General features: G+C 34.1%; 1 protein-coding gene across 1 annotated transcript in view; it reads left to right on the top strand.

The window, feature by feature from the left end:
• The window catches only part of RHOBTB3 (Rho related BTB domain containing 3), a 34517-nt gene extending 18128 nt beyond the window's left edge, over nucleotides 1-16389 (top strand). The window contains exons 6-13 of the mRNA XM_070934541.1: nucleotides 2556-2667; nucleotides 4466-4831; nucleotides 7617-7729; nucleotides 9420-9540; nucleotides 12457-12630; nucleotides 13610-13776; nucleotides 14873-14969; nucleotides 15828-16389. Of these exons, the coding sequence (XP_070790642.1) occupies nucleotides 2556-2667; nucleotides 4466-4831; nucleotides 7617-7729; nucleotides 9420-9540; nucleotides 12457-12630; nucleotides 13610-13776; nucleotides 14873-14969; nucleotides 15828-15943 (1266 nt within the window). The 3' untranslated portion in view covers nucleotides 15944-16389. The remainder of the gene's footprint in view (nucleotides 1-2555; nucleotides 2668-4465; nucleotides 4832-7616; nucleotides 7730-9419; nucleotides 9541-12456; nucleotides 12631-13609; nucleotides 13777-14872; nucleotides 14970-15827) is intronic.
• The last annotated feature ends 1645 nt before the right edge of the window (nucleotides 16390-18034 follow it).

Here is an 18034-nt window from a genome sequence, read left to right as displayed (position 1 = left end):
CTCCAACTGGCGCAGCATGATACCATGGTTGATGGTATCAAAAGCCGCTGAGAAATGTAATAGGACCAGGACAGAGGAACAACCCCTGTCCCAAGCCCTCCAGAGATCATCGACCAACGCGACCAATGCCGTTTCCGTGCTGTACCCAGGCCTGAAGCCGGACTGGAACGGATCCAGATAGACAGTTTCATCCAGGTACTGTGGGAGCTGTCGCGCCACCACACTCTTGACGTTGGAGACAGGACGATAATTTGCCAAAACAGCCAGATCCAGAGAAGGCTTCTTGAGGAGGGGCCTCACCACCGCCTCTTTCAAGGCGGGAGGTAAGAAGCCCTCACTTAAAGAAGCGTTTATAATCCTCTGGAGCCAGCCTCGTGTAATCTCCCGGGTAGCCAGCACCAGCCAGGAGGGACACGGGTCCAATAAGCATGTGGTTGCGTTCAACCTCCCCAGCATCCTGTCCACATCCTCGGGAGTCACAGGATCAAACTCCTCCCAGATAACAGTCTCAAGACCTGCCTCAGACACCCCGCCTGAACCCACCCAGTCAGAATCCAAGCCGTCCCAAATTTGAGTGATTTTATCATGCAGATAACACGCAAAATCCTCAGCACGCCTTTGCAAGGGGTCTTCCCACGCTCCCAGATGGAGAAGGGAGCGGGTCACCCTAAACAGGGCGGCTTGGCGATTATCTACCGATGCGATGAGTGGAAAAGTAGTTACACTTCGCCGCTTTTATCGCCACTAAGTAGGTCTTGATATAAGACCTCACTAGTGCTCGCCATGATATAAGACCTCACTAGTTCTAGCCATGATTGTTATATTTAATATTCTAAAATACATTTTTAAAAGAATAGCATGAGGTACTTAAAAATCTAATGACCTGAAGTTTCTATTCTAGATCAGTGCCATCACATCATGTGGGGTCTACAGGGAAGACAGCTAATTCATTTCTATTAATAAATCCAGTTGATCATTGGTTAAATCAATATTAGACATTGTAATTTAATCACCATTAAATTAATTTGACTTAGATGAGATATACTCAGTCATGCAATAAATGACATTTACAAATGAATTAGTGTCTTAAAAACATAAACAATAGTCCTCAAATTATTTCTGAGAAATAATATGTGCTGCTAGTAGTAGAATCACCAATCTTAATCTGAATGTAAATTGATTTTCTCTAATTAAAATGTTTTCAAATATAACCCATTATAGCAATAGCAATATCACTTAGACTTATATACTTCTTCATAGTGCTGTACAGCACTCTCTAAGCAGTTTACAATGTCACCATATTGCCCTCAACAATCTGGGTTCTCATTTTACCAACCTTGGAAGGATGGAAGGCTGGGCCAAGCTTGAGCTCATCTAACTCCAGACTGTGGGCAGAGTTTGCCTGCAGTACTGCATTCTAACCACTATGCCACCAACTTTGTTGATTCAGCTACTTTAAAAAAGGACTTCAATGGGTATGAAGTTTTTCACATCAAAAACAGGATAATCAATAAGCTAGAATAAACTAGCTATATTCCTCAAACTATTTTTTTAAAAAGTACGAGGGATCATCACTTGTAAAGTGTGCTAATTAAATTTTTCTGTAAACACATAGTATCTCTCATTTATAAAAAAAATAATTGTAACATTTCTAAGTGCTGGTAAAATAAAAATGAAATGGTTTTTATTGCCACTTTTTAAATACATATCTCTTATATAATGTCATTAACTATTATTACATTTATATCTCACACAAAAATTCTGGGAAGTAGTAAATATTATTTGTGAAAACTTGTACTCTGAGGATAACCATATTAATACCCCACTTCAACTAATTTTGGTGTTATCTTTCTTTACAGATCACAATAGTTACCGTAATTATTCCTAGTTCTGCCACAAGACTAAAGCAATACTAAATATAGATTTCATGACACATGTGACTTTGGATCATTAGCTCATACATAATTTTTATATATCTTTTATAAAATTATAATTTTATAATTTACATAAATTTCTTATTTTGTTATGATGAGCTTTTATTATTTTATTATGGTGGTCTTAGAAAGTGGTGTTATTAAATCTGGAAGGAAAATGTAGACCTTATACCACACAGTATGTCATTCTGCCTTCCTGTTGCAATGAAAGGTAAGGGCAGCACAGACTGTAATCTCAGGTTAACTGTAATCATTTGCTGTTTGTCTCTTGCTCTCTCAGTGGCAATTCTAACTGGGCATTTATGTGATTTCCCAGAAAATGGTCCAGGAAGCAGGATGTTTACACTATAAAAAAGTAGTTTCTAACACTTCTAGTACTCTACAGTTAGCTGCATTTTTGTTTCAAATATGTAATCTCATTAGACTACTTTCTGCTGGTTTTAGTGAGAATTAAACAGTTTTTAAACACGATTACAAACTATTTATATCCAGAGTATTTAGGAAAATTTAGATTAACAACAACAGTAATAATTAGAAATACTTGGGTGACACTGATCAATTGCATCTTCTTAAATAAGTTTGATTACAAAATTTAGTGATACATGTTTTGTTTGATTTTAGCTGGAATATTTTATGATACAAAGCTTGAATCAGAAATCATCTGAAAAAATGAAGAAAAGGAAGAAAAGCCATAAATGTCATGGAGTTAAGCCACCTCAGCTTGATCAGCCAGGTGCCTTCCAATATCTGTTGCAGTGGATTGTATAAAGTTGTAATTTGCAGAGCTCATGAAATTAGAATTTAAAAGTGTATTTCCTAATGGAATCTCCAACCTCTCTGGGCCAGAGAACATTTGGAAATTTGATAGGGTATCATGGACAATGCAGCATTACGAAATGACTTTCATCAGAGGAGCTCATTCTTAAAATAATTGCCACCATGAATATAATTTCCCATAAAATATCACATTCACCAAAACAATAAGTTGTAAATTGAGGATTACCTATAGGGTTTGTCCTTTCCTTCTTTTTTTCTTGAAGATGGGCAGGAATGCTTTAAAATAAAATGCTTGACTCTAGTCACATACCATCCTTATTCTATGGTTTATAATTCCAGAAGCATTCAGAAGAATAAAATTGTAACAGGATGGAAACTAGAACATCCATTTGAATGTTTTTTTCCCCTTTAAAATAATAGTATTGTCCAGAATCTTTATCAGTGTGTGGATATTTCTGTCTGGATTTGGGCATGTTTCCCATTAATTACATAGGGCATAATGTTCTCTGATTATATAAAATATAGGAAGAAGTTGATGTAGAATTTTTAATGGTGACCTTTCAGGTCTAGATAATGCTGACAGTAATTTAGTATAATGTAAAGTGTCGGTGAATTATGAGCAGATAATTATTAGTTTATGTTTCATTTCCCAATATAAATTGGACATTTGAAAATGCTCTTTATTTTTTTAGGATAAGCATAGAGTGTCTGATTACAAAATTGCAAAAACAATATGGTATCATGAAATATATGTCATTTTCTGTCACTCATCTCAATTTTAAAGAATCCAGTACAGGCAGTTGCCAGGACTGACTTGAAAGTCTATGGAGATTCTCAGTCACCCAGGTCATGGTTGTCCCAAAGGTGCTTTTTCAAAAAATAGCTGGACTTTGTTTTTCCTTGAAGATGTTTCGCTTCTCCTCCAGAAAGAAGTTTCCTTCTTGGATGAGAACCAAAATGTCTTCAACGAAAAACAAAGTCCAGTTGTCTTTTGAAAAAGCACCTTTGGGATGACTGACTTGAAGCACAAAGACTGACTTGAAGGAACCAAAAAAAGAGGAGATATTATCTGATTTTTATGTCCAAAGTCTTATCTAGAATGGGATTGGTACAAAGAAGTGGTCTTAGATCTTTCCTTTCGTGCAGGATTGAGCAATCCTTTTGTGCCTACTAGCAGCATAGATTATAATGGGTGAAATAATGAGGCAAACTGAGCAGAATCCAAGAACAAGTCTTTCTTAATTAATGGTTTCTTATAATAAAACATTAATTCAGATATTTTGAAATAATTCATAATTCTTCCATGTTTGAAATTATGAAACTTGTTGAAATAATACTTCATATTATGAAATACTATTTCAACAAATCATGTAGTTTTATATATTTTTATAGCCTGGATATTCCAAGCCTCCTATTTAGGAGCAGAATTGTCTTACTAAAAAAAATCCTCATAAAGCTCTTTTTTATGAGACAAACTAAATTGTGAAACAGACAGCCACATTTTAACTTAGTGTTTATACCATATGAAAGCAGCCAGTCTGGTGCGCTGCAAATATGTAAAATGGGAAGGTAGACAAATGATAAAAGCAGTCACCCTGTTCCAAGACAAGACAATCCATGTGGCTTATCATATTTTATGTGGGAAAGAGCAGAGTTTCAACTGTGATAATTTTATGAATAATGATTTTATGATTTTATTTATATTCATGAATTCTTTTTTAATATATGCTCTCTCTCTCTCTTTTTTTTTTTAGAAAAAATGCCTATCTTAAAAGGCGAAGCCTCACATTATGATTCTGATTTACATAACTTGTTGTTCTGCTGCCAGTGTGTTGATGTGATATTTTACTCTGAAGACTTGAAGGAGGTAGCAAAAGCACACAGGATTGTTTTATGCTCTATTAGCCATGTCTTCATGTTGCTTTTTAATGTGAAGAGCCCAACTGACATTCAGGATTCTTCTATCATTAGAACTGCTCAGTCTCTCTTTGCAGCCACTCAGGAAACTCTGTTTCCCATATTAAAACATGGCACATCATGTGGTTCACCAGTAAGAGTCATTGTTAAAGACTCATTCTTCTGCTCTTGTTTGACAGATATTCTGCACTTCATTTATTCAGGTATCCTCTCACAATAGTTCCAGCTGTTTATTGTCTGTTAACAAAGAAGAGGTTACTTACTGCGAGGAGAGTACATATTATTTTATTAAGTAATACAAGTGGAGACGTGTATGTAGTCTACCAAACTATTCCAGAGAAGTCCAATTAAAAAAGGAAATAGTAGGTATGCTGTGCCCTGATATTCATATAAAAAGCTTCTTTACAATAGGGTTGTTTCTGTAAGCTCATAGATCTCCCACCAACTTCCACTTACATGCTGATTAGATTTATTCCCTAAATTGGGAGCCCATGTTTCCAAGAGGTCTGTGTATGCATCAGAAGAAGAGTATGGAAATACAAAAGACTATGATACTGAAGATATCTGGATGAACATGTGAGGATATGTTTTTTTCAATGTAAGCTGCTACAAAACAAAAATGTTTTCTCTCTACTGCCGTATCCAGAAAGGATGTTTATAAACATGTGGGACCACAGCCATTTGAATGCCGGTCATATTATAGAGGACTTTCAGCTGACTTTGAAGAATATCTATAGTGTTTTCTATTTTCTTTGATCATTTAAAAGTCAGTAGGCAATCCATAACCCATTGGGCCATCGTAGAGATATTTCCTTACCAGATTCCTTAATGCCTTCAACAATGGCAGACGTTCTAATGTCTGAACAGTTCTTAAAAATTCAGGGAGCTATTCAGAGATGTATCTGCCTTGAAAGTATCTCATGTTGAACTGTATAGCACACAATGAAACACAAGAAGTTGACCACAGGAAATATTTTATGACATTTTGTATTATGTCATAAAATATTTTTTTCTCATTTTATGTTATAAAGTGTTTTATAAAATTTGTCCTGGGTGCATCAAGGATTCTGGAAGTTATCCCATTTGAGGTACTTTGGTTAAAGGAATTTTGCTCATTGGTCATTGTTTCAGAGATATTTCTTTACATAAACAGAGAAGCAGAATGATGAAGGACAAAATCCTAGTATAGCAAAAGTAGTCAGCTGAAGGAACTTCTATGGCAGGATTCTGTCTGGCTGGAAAACAAGTTTTGACTTATTTCCGGCTTAGCTGCAATATAAGAAAGTGATAGGAAATTCATTTGGGGCTGGGGTTTAGAAAAATTGTAGTTCTAGGTTCCAATTGGAAACAACCTGTGTCACCCCTTTTCCTGGACCCTGAGTTATTTTTTCAGTTATTTAATGTGCAGTCCTGGTAGAAACAGAATTAAAATAGAAAACATTGAGCACAGAAGTCCTATTCACAGCAGAAACTAAATATAACTAGATTACATTTAGATATTTCAGTTTAAAACTGTTATTACTAAAACACAGAATGTTCTAAAAACATAGTCCTTGACCAGTTTTCTACTTTTCTGAGGCTTGGGAAGATTCTATAGCAGCTGGAAAAGTTCCTATATAGAGATAAACCACATTTATGCACCATTTATTTATTTATTTATTTATTTATTTATTTATTTATTTATTTATTTATTGTCATATTTATATGCCGCCCTTCTCCCGAAGGACTCGGAGCGGCTCACAAAATAAGCAATCCAACAATAAATAGAATTAAAGTGGTACAATCCAATTTAAAACCCCACATCCCCAGATTAAAATACACGGCAGATCAGGGAATTTGCTGAAAAAGCCATGTCTTTAGGTCATTCAAAAGAAACAACAAAAAAGAGAAGAAGCAAACAAAAGGATCAGCATACATCTTCTCTAGCTACCACCATCCAGATAACCCGGGATTAACCCCAGGCAAACACTCAAGCAGAAAACAATACATGAACTATTAACAAAAATACAGGTAGTTCTTTTAGTGACCTTTTGAAGTTATAGTGGTACTGAAAAAGTGACATGATTGCTTTTTCACATTTACAACTATTGCAGCATTCCCATGGTCGTGGTCAACATTCAGAGGCTTGGCAACTGACTCATGTTTATGACAACTGTAATATTCTGGGATCATGTGATTATCTTCTGTGATCTTCTGACAAGCAAAGTCAATAGGGAAAACAGATTCACTTAGCAACCATGTTAGTAACTTAACAATTGCTGTGAGTCATTTAACAATTGAGGCAAGAATGGTCATAAAATTTACTTAACAACTGTCTCATTTAGCAAAATAAATTTTAGTCTCAACTGTGGTCATAAATTGAAGACTACTTGCATCCCATCCCCACAAATACTGGCAAGGTCACTTAGTGTATATAAACAGGCAGCAAACCTCCCATTCATAACACTGATGATGTTACCTAGTTGGGTAATGAAACTTAAGTTAGAGAAGCTTAGAGAGCACCAAGAACTCCACAGATCTTATGCTGTATGTACACTATTTGTCTGTTGGTTTATTTCTCTTCTCCTTTTTGTGTAGAGTAGAGGTGAAGGCTTTTGTTTTCCTTCTCCCCCCCCCCCCGCCCCCGGTAAAAGATTTGCAAACAGCCAAGAGAAAGAAATGATGTTTTCCTCCTATTATGAGCATCTGAATTGGCAGAAAAGAAGATAATTGCTGCTTCTGAATAAAATGATGGCAGTGTGGCAGTGCCCTCAGTCACAATATCAGTGAGATTTCTATGGCTGAATGAGTAAAATTTGCCTTTTATTAGATGCAGTGACAATGCAGTGGAATCTATAAAAATTAAATAATGTTTGCAACAGAGCTGCAATAATTAAGGGAGATCATACACACATCAGATTGGTAATGTGGTAAAGATTGGTAAAGATACCTTGTGCTAAAAGTGATGTCCTGTATGCCATTTTAAAAGTACTTGTTTCATATCTTTAGGTGCTTTCCAATGGGACCTATTGGAAGAGCACATTAAAAAGAAACTGAAGAATCTTGGGGATGTTGAGCTTGTTCTTGAGAGAGTAAAATGTATCTTGAAAATTCCAGGAAAGGCAAGTTGATATCTTATTTTTATTATACGAAAAGATATAAAGAGATTTTTATTCTTCAAAAGTGAGGCTTATATTTATTTAGAAAAAGTATTAGTATTTTTAATAAGAGAGCACTGTTAAGATTCTTAAAAGCAAATTAAAAGTTTTCAGATTTGCATAGATAATGGTAAACAGGTACTTTGTTTAATGGGGAGAAGCATTTGCTTGATAAGGATCATTTATTCTGATTACTGAATACTGGAAATAGAAGTATAAATCCATAGAGCTTTTGCAACTTCATTCATGTTACCTTAATGTGAAAAGGAAAGAATATGAATTTTTGAAATAAACATAAATTCAGAGATAACTGAAGATATTGGTATCACTCCACTTTTCCTCAAATAATTCCGGTTTTCTGTGAAGTAAGTTGAGACTAATACAAATGGCATCCTCCTTTCTTTATCCCACAGTCAGTAGAACAGACACTTTTGATATATAAGTTAATATATTTTTGTAAATAATAAAACCAATTAAAATAGTTTGGATAGAGCTATTAATACATTTAACCTAATATTTTGTGGCATACTCTTTTGAGGAAATCTGATGTTATTAATATATTAGTAACAATATGTTAAGCCATACATCAAAACTGTTCTATGGACTATGGAATACAGCATAATAAGAGAAAAAAAATCTGAAAAATGAAATATAAATTCGGTTGAATAAAATACTGAACAAAGTAAGGTGGGATGAGATTGTAAACACGTTTGTCATTGTCACTAAAAATTATAACTTGATTTGAGAGAAAAAGAGAGAATTATTTTGATTGAAAAAGTGGAAAAGTCCAATTAAAACATGGGTATTATAACATTATTAACTAAATTCTTTCCTATAAGCCAAATTCTTCTGTTTTTCATTTTCCAAGGGATCTAGGTTTTTGGAAGAATAACTACACTTTACAGAAATAATACTACTATAGTAAAGACTTTTCTCACAACTGCCTTCCTACAAATTCCCTTGTGTTATCTTTTTAGGACTTCGGCTCTGCTTGTTTGTGGTGTACTAAAGCTTCCTATTGTTAATAATGATTTATACTTTTTTCTTCTCTTGCTTTTATTTCTCAACATTAACTATACCCTTCACCAATTGGTCTCAAGCCTGCTTGTAAATTTCATCACTTCAGTTTGTGCCTTTTTGTATTACATTCCACCCCCGCCCCCAGCTCTGTGCTCAAGTTTGTTGGCAGCGTTCCTTTGAATTCATAGGGTTCATTGAGTCTGTTTCATTAGCCTCTATGTGTGCTAAGAGTCCAGCATTCAATCATTGTTTTCAGGGACATCTTTTTATGAAGTTAGATTTCCAATTCCCTGGATTTTTATTTAAAAATATGTACAAACACTTTACCTGGTAAGATTCTGCCTATAGCACTCTTTCTCCTTGGAAGGTTGATTCTTACAATAGATATTGTATCATAATTGTCCGCTGAGGTTGTGCCTCCCATGGTTTACAGAAAAAAATATGATAGTAGAAAAGTTATTAAGGACGTTCTAGAGATCAAGTGCTATAGAGCTGATATTTATAAAACAGTGAAGTGGAAGGACCAAAGATAAATTTGATTTCATTTGGTATAATAGCAGTAGCATAGGTTGAAATTTTTTTTAAAGCTTAAGTTAAAAAATGCTATGTATTTAACCATCTTTTCATTCTGCAGGTTAATGGTTCACAAAATTATAGAACTTATTTGTCAAAAAGACCGCTACAGTTATGTAACAGCTCTCTCAGACTTTTCTTTAACACAACAGTATTAGCTGATGTCATGTTCAAAATACAAGGTATGGTATAAAGTATCACTGGTTTTTTCATATTTTCTTTAAATAATATAAAATAATGTTAACGTATCTCCTGAACCTTTAAAGCAACATTTTCTTGACTTAGTTAGGAAATAATGTTAACATAAAAATGAGAAAATAATTCTTTCCTTTCAATAGAGGACCAACTGGGCGATCTTGAGCAAGTCAGACTCTTTCAGTCCTGGAAAGGAAACAATGGCCAACACCCCCCCCCCAAAAAAAACCCCCAACCCTTGTCAAGGAAACTGAATATTTTATTTATGTATTTATTTATTTATTTTGACAAGCATGTATAAGATAACAGATACAAACATGATTATGAATATATGAAATGGATACAAATAAATGGTATGCTTATGCACGCCCCTTATTATATATATTATATATATTATTATATATTATTATATAATATATTATAATATATATTATACATATTTATATTATGCATGCCCCTTATTATATGTGTTCAAAGGAATTATTTTATAGATATCCCTTTATTATGAAAAGAATCCATAACTTAAACTGAAAACAAACAGGTCTTTGAAATGCAGGAACATAATTTGGCAATTTAGACAGCTTGCTTTTAATTAATGTTAATCTTTGGCCATTTTGTGGAGGAAGTGGAGAAACAATAGGTGTCATTATTTGTTTCAAAATCCCAAAGAGAAATAAAGTGATATGAACCAGAGTGCCATGGTTCACAAAAACAATGAAAACAATTATTCATTTGTATGTTAAAGAAATTCCTCTTTAAAGAAATTAAAAAGAGTCTCTCTTTTGATATATCTTAAGAATGTGTAGAGAGCAAGGAAGATGATCTTGACAGAAATAGGCAAGAACTGCTGTATAGGCAAATGAGTGTGAAACATTTTTAAGACTTGAGAAGCATGATAAAAAGTGATTCAAGCAGACACCTCCCTGGTTCACTGGAATATAAGAAGTAGGGAGGGACAATGAGGGAAGAGTCAGCACAATCAGACTTAAAACATTCTGTTATTCAATAAAGGTAATTTAGTCTTTCTATGCAGTTGATTCCCTGCTTTGTTCTATCTTGTGGGTCTGAGAGAATGTGGTGCACAAATGAATGAAAACTGCATATTATTTATGATGACTGAATTGTTGGCAAGAAATATATGTGTTACCCAGCTACCCCCTGCATGTATGGGAAGAGTTCTACAGGTGTTTATTCAACCCCAAACAGGTCATCAGAAAGCACCCCCATTGCGCAAATCCAAATTCCAAGCTCAGTACAGTAAGAGTCACTGGGCAGCCGAATCCAATGGGCACACACAAAGTCCAGGAAAGCAGTCCATGAGTCAAACAGGTCAGGATACACGGCACGAGCACACAAGGCGCAGAACTGGGCACATCGCTCCAACAACAGCAGTCAAGACCCCAAGGCGGGATTAAGTAGGCAATGCCAGTGCAGCCCTTCATGAGAGGCAAAGTTGCCTCCTCATGAATAGTCTATCTGACTGACATTGTACCTGTTTCCTCTCTGCCCTACATGTCCTTGGATCAGGAGGAGGTATGGACTCCACTTTCTCATTGCTAATGAGCAACAACTGTTCCCAGTCCTGCCTGGAGCCTCCAGCTGTGGCTCGCCTTTCTCAGCCTCAGACTGTTGCTGGTCCAATCGACCCAGCTGAGGCTGCACCATCAAGCTAGAATTCTCTGAGCTCCAATCCTGACCAATACTCGGTTCCATGCCTTTCTCTGCACACTCAAACTCACCTCCTCCTCTGAACTGACATCTGGAGAGCAGTCCGGGGGCAGATTCATGACAATATATTAGTTCCAAAATCATTATAATGATAAGGTTCAGCTGAATATGTGAGATGATAATTGGGTGTACTTTTATATGATATGCAAAATATTGTTCTGACCTTGATGAATAAATGATGATGGCACTTAAGGAGTCATTAGTGAATACCATGCATGAATGTGCTTATAGATAAATACCTTGCCAGAATATATTACTGCAGAATAATGCATTAAAAAATAGGAAATGTTGAAAGGTTTTTTTTTTTCTTAACAGTAGATCAAATGTCAAAATGCTTTTTGGCAATTTTATTTTCAAAGAAATAGTTTGTTTAATTGGAGCTTTCCATTGCATCTGCAAAATAAATGTCTTTCAGTCTATTCTTTATTTCATTTTAAAGAAAGAGGTAGAATTTGTGTTGGACACTGTTGCTGTATTAATGGGAATAGACATTTCCACAGCCAATTTGTTTTTGCAATACAGTACAAATCTTGAACAGGAGTAGTATTATTTAGGAATGGATTTTCAACCCATAGTATAATTTATTTTTAAGTATATTTACTTAAAAAAATTCTACCAAATTGAATAAGAATCACTCAATTAACATGTAGAAGATATTAATTTCATATATATTAAAGGCAGTTGGAATAGATTCACAAATCAGAATATTTTATGTTAAAAGAGATTGTGGATACAGATTCCATTAAATCTGAATTCCTATATATGTTTACCTAGGATAAATTTACATTGAAATTTACAGTATATGATTGCAGTGTTAATAAAACAATCCAAAATATCCCCTCAAGATGTTTTAGAAATGTAATACCCAGATTTCCCAGTCAGCATAGCATGGGACCTGCTGGCTGGAAATTTGCAGTCCCAAAATAGCTGCAGTCTATGATATTTGGGAAGGCAATTGTATAATAGCATGAATCAAGTTTAATATTTATTCTCATTCTGAGTTGAAATGCGATACTTTTCTTGAAACATTGATGCTTGAACAGTCTTGCCATTTATAAATATTTTGCAGCAGATACATTTATAATTATTAATTAATAATTGTAAATAATACTCTATTATTTCTTACCCTGTCTGCCTCACATGATACTGTTTTTATCCAACCTCTTTCCTTGTAGGTGCTACAGTACCAGCTCACAAAGCAGTCCTGGTGGCTCGCTGTGAAGTAATGGCTGCTATGTTTAATGGCAACTATATTGAATCAAATAGTTTTTTGGTTCCAGTTTATGGAATTTCCAAAGATACATTTCTATCTTTTTTAGAGTATCTATATACAGACTCCTGTTGTCCAGGTATGCAAATATTAAAATTTAGTTTTGAATAGCATTAAATACTATGATAGTTCCAAAAGAGCCTTGGTAGTACAAGGGTTTAAGGCACCCTGTTATTAAGCTGCTTAAGACCAGCTGCCTGCAATTACTGCAGGGTTCGAATCTCGCCAAGGCTCAAGGTTGACTCAGCCTTCCATCCTTTCTAAGGTAGGTGAAATGAGGACCCAGTTTGTGGGGGCAATAAGCCGACTTTGTATAAATATACAAAAGGATGAAGGCTATTGCTGAGCACATTGTAAGCCGCCCTGAGTCTTCGGAGAAGGGCGGCATATAAATCAAATTAAAAAAAAAAAAAAAAAAGGAATCCTTGGACTGAAAGTCTTGGCTTTTCAGAGAGCTGTGAATATATTGATTTTTGCATTTGGATATAAATACATTTCAACATGATACTTATTATTACATGATGGTAAAATATCTCAGCAACATATTAACAACAGTAGTCAAAACAGGTGTTTCTTAAAGCTTGATTCTGTTTATTCTAAAATGAGATTCCTAAATTTTTGAATCATTATTAATTGAAATAAAATTAATGGGTTTAAATTTGGTTCATTCACACATATTCCAATAGACATAAGGAGGCTAAAAGGCATGTATGTTGAATAAAATAGTTTTTATACAACCTGTTTTTATATCAGGAATGATACTTTGTGTTTATTAATTTGCAAGTGACTTTGATGTATGTTTTGGGGTATGAATAAGTGAACGCAACATATTTAAACATGCGTTCATCCTTGGCGTAGCCACTTTGAAGAGATGCAATGAAGGCCTATTTCACAGATATCAAATCTCAAGTGTTCTTACAATAGATTATATTTAGTGGCAGAGTGTTTAAAAAAAACTAATTCTGAATCAGTAGTATAGGAATTACAAAATAATACGATGTTTAAACTGGTATATAATTATTACATCAGTTTTAATCTGGGTTTGATATTTTAATCAGCCAGCATTCTGCAAGCCATGTCACTTTTAATATGTGCTGAGATGTACCAGGTTTCAAGGCTCCAGCACATCTGTGAGCTTTATATAATTACACAACTCCAGAGCATGCCTAGTAGAGAATTAACATCTACGAGCCTGAGTGTGGTCAGCTTGCTTCAAAAAGCAAAAGTAAGTACTCCCTGTTGATATATTGTTTATCTGTATCTTTTCTGTAGTTAACAAAGGCTGACTCATTTTGAAAGTAAAGATAGTTTTTATATAATGGAATACATACCACTTGCGGATTGGTCAATATTAAACTGCAGTTTTTCCTTATTAAAAAACCTGATATGTGGAAAGACATCAATTCTAAAACTAATTTGAGGTTCTTTTCATAATGCTACATTATTTCTCATGCAAATTACTGTCTTGTATGGTTTCTTCTATCACACTTACTGTGTAGACCGTTAATGCCAGCAGTTAGTGATATAAAATTTCAAGCAACCAAAAACACGTTTTCTGGGTAATCTGAAAAAATTGAAATGTATAAAGCAATTATTTTTAAATCAGATATAAGCAGATACAGTATCATCTTGTAACTTTACAGAATGCATTATGCATATAGTGGTTTGGTCATAAAAACACAAAAATACATTGACATACTGTATAAAGTTGAAAAGTATAAACATTTAAATATAATTAAACATGCCTTGATTGAGTTTAATTGAAATATTTTACATTTCTAGTACAATAGAGTTACATGCTACAAAATTCTAAGAAAGATGGCATGCCTTCATTTCTGTCTGTTTAGGAGTAGCAGACAGAGCAAACACTGAAAATGGAAGAAACCAAAAAAATTGCAATAAAGTTTTATATTCTATATTTTATCCCAACTGTAGAAAATATAGAAAGCTTTAATTCAAAAGCTTTCTAATTTAATTTGATGAAAGGTAGAGAGAAACAAAAGCTTAAAATGCAAATGTGGCTATATGAAACGCTGCCTAAATAGTCCCATTTTTTAAAAAACCCAGAACTATCTACTCACATTTGTATGCTTTCAAACTGCTAGATGGGTAGGAGCTGGGGCAAGAATGGGAGATCATCCTGTCAGCGTCACATGATACTTGGATATCAAATTGCATATATTCTGGTCAACAGCCTAGTATCTTAACCGTTAGACCATCACTATCTTTCTACAAATTAAATATTTATTCTAGTTATTGTATTTGACCCAAACTCCTTGCTATAGTACCAATACTCTTTTATTTTTAAATCTTTTTTCCAGTTTCATAACTCGGATTGTCTTTCAAATTGGCTGCTTCATTTTATTGCTTCTAATTACTTAATCTTCAGTCAGAAACCTGAGTTTGAAGATCTTTCAGGTAACTGACAACTTGTTTCCTAAATAACTTGATGTTATTTAAAGAGACAAATTATGTTGTTTTCCATATCAAATAGATGTATAAATTGATATTCTTTAGCAAGAGGGTAGGATTCTGTCTTGTCACCAATTTTAAATTGAGTGTCTTTCTACATTTAGTTAAATGTATAAAGAAGGCTTGCTCTGCAAATACTGCATGAAACAATTTCTTGGATACTTAAGATTTACAAATCTTTCCAAAATTGTCAAAGGTTGCAGGGGTGACTCCAAAAAGCTTGTTAAGGGGGAAAATAACTTTAAGGGATTAAAGAAACTCAGGCCAAAAACAACGGTCGCTCATGCCTTAGTCATCTCATGATTGGACTATTGCAACACATTCTGCATGGAGTTCCCCTTGGTGATAATCTGGAAGCTACCGCTGGTTCAAGAGGCAGGGCACAAGCAATATTGAACACTAATATTAATAATTTATTAAATATGTATGCTGCCTGCCTCTCATGCCCATGTGTCATAGCTGGTACACGAGCTGCATTGGTTACCAGTCAGCTTCTGGGTGCAATTCAAGGTTAATCATTAAAATCCTTCATGGTATAGGGCCTTGATTATTTGTAGTATCACCTGTCACAATTGCTTTTACCCATCCCAATACCGTCAGGCTGAGTGGGTGCACTCCAGGTCCCTTCAGTTAAATGTTGTCATCTTGTCAGACTGAGGAAACATCAGTCATACTTTGATAAGGTAAACCACACTGATTTCTGGCTTATAAAGAAAAATGTCTTAGCCTTTCAGACTTATTAGGCTGAATAAGCAACCTTCTAGTACTAAAAAGATATACAATACTTTGCTTTTTTTTCTTCAGTGGAAGAACGCAATTTCATAGAGATGCACAGATGGCCTTCTAGTATGTACCTGAGACAGCTTGCGGAGTACAGAAACTACATTCATTTTCGGAAATGTCATTGTCTAATAATGTAAAATAAAAAAATGATCTTTATTTATGAATGATTGAAAGCTGTGCTTCAGAAATCTTACAACTGAAATTTGATATTTAGCTAAAATGTTGCACTTGCTAATGAATAACTATGGTACTGTTTAAAAGCATGTGAAACATATTGTAACATATGTATTTACTAAGATGAATTTCAGTTGTATTGTTAGGTCCGATTCTATACTATTTTAAATTTTTAGAGGAATATGTACTAATTTGAAATATTTGTTAGCCTATTATGTATCTAGGATTCCAGGAGCTTGAAGGAGAGATTCTGCATTCATTACTCACTTTTTTAAGCTATTTCCTTTGAAGATTTTAGTTAGTTATTTATGAGCTTTTAGAAATTTTATATTTTGTAAAAACACAGAGCTTGTAAAAAGAAGATTCTATTTTGGAATTTAAAATGTACCTCATCCCAATCTGCATCAAATTTCTGAAAAAAAAAAATTAAACTTTCCCCTCACTGAGGAATCTTGTAAAAAAGTCCCAGTATGGTTTTTCTAGGTATTATAAAACAGGTTTGAAAAATATTTTGGTATTGTTTCCTGTATAATTGCATATATATAAAAGTTTTTTCTTAAGTTTCTTTTTTTGCATAAATAACCCATTTACAGTATTCTGACAATAACAGTTTTAAATTCTTCCCACCAGGTAGATAATAATTTAACAATCATTTCACAATTTTGAAAAGAACAATTTTGAAAAGGTGTGTGTAAATTCAAGCAGTGGCCTGTGTGTGTTTGTATATATTTAATTCATCCCTGAAAGCTGTGCTATAGTTTGTTTCCTATATTTAGTACGTGAGAGGCCAAGGGAAAAAGAAGGAAATATTAAATTTATATACTCTGATCATATGGATCCAGACCTTTTATGCTTTTGGGGCATAAGCACACTAATCCACTGAGTCCTTTCTATAATTCCCTTCTCATTTAACTGAATAATTTAATAAATTCAGCTAGGGGCTGTGCTGCATGTCCATTTTCCCCAGACATATTTTATCCATTAAGGCATTCTTGTCAATTTTCCCAGATAGGTCTGCGCTGTATTTAAACAATGGGGCTGATCTGGCCAAGTTTCTGAGGATTTTGTACTTCCCATTTTTTCGTAGGTGCACATTATTACTAAGATTGTAGTATTTTCTATCTTTATATGTGGTTAAGTGTATGTTTTACAACCCACATAGACCTCCACATTGTATCCTCCATATGTACAAAGGTGGCATTAGAATGTCCCAATGGTTAATTGAAGCAACATTTGAATCAGGAACTGTCTGACCCATAGCACACATTTTCAGAGACAATGTGCTGCTTCACCCACATATATTACAATGGCTCTTATAAATAATGCTTTATATAATGTTTTGTATTCTTTTTAAAATGCCAAGTAGGATACTACAACTAATTTATTTCTACTAGTGTATTTTTTTATTAAGGAAACTTAAAAACATTTTCAGCATTTTTGTATGACTGTAAGTTCCATGGAAATAGATACATTAATATCAATTTATAACCCATTCCTTTGCTTTAATTTAAAAATGGTAATATATTTTTAAAAACTAGTATGATAACTATGAAAATTCCCATATAACAATGCCTATTTGTTAATAAGCAGTCACAAAGATTCTGTGTACTAAAACAACAATAAATCACAAACTGATTTGGTATTTAATTAATGATTTTATCTATAAAACTAGGCATAATTTTTCAAACGACTCAAATGTTTTAAGGTTATGATTTAGTGAAAATGTTCCTTTTATCTGAAAACTGATAAGTATAATTATGACACATTGTCGAGTCCTGAACGAACGACAAGCCGAGACACATTTCACCTCAAAATATTAACATTCCAATGCAGCAGTAGTAGACAAAGGTAATTATAGATGGCAGTATGAAGCAGAAATATTAATTTTTCTGCAACTTAGAAAAAAATGAGAGTTAAAGAATGCTGTTACAAGCCTATATAGGGACAGAATGGGAAGCCACATATGGAGTACTTTATGTTCATGAATTCTTACACATAGATAGGAATACTGTATTGTTGAACATCTTTGAATTCATCTGCAGATATGCATAGCT

This window comes from Pituophis catenifer, unplaced genomic scaffold (assembly GCF_029215685.1).
Source record: "Pituophis catenifer annectens isolate HBS135680 unplaced genomic scaffold, rPitCat1.0.hap2 SCAF_2, whole genome shotgun sequence".
NCBI lineage: Eukaryota > Metazoa > Chordata > Lepidosauria > Squamata > Colubridae > Pituophis > Pituophis catenifer.
This window is presented reverse-complemented; position numbering and strand designations above follow the sequence as displayed.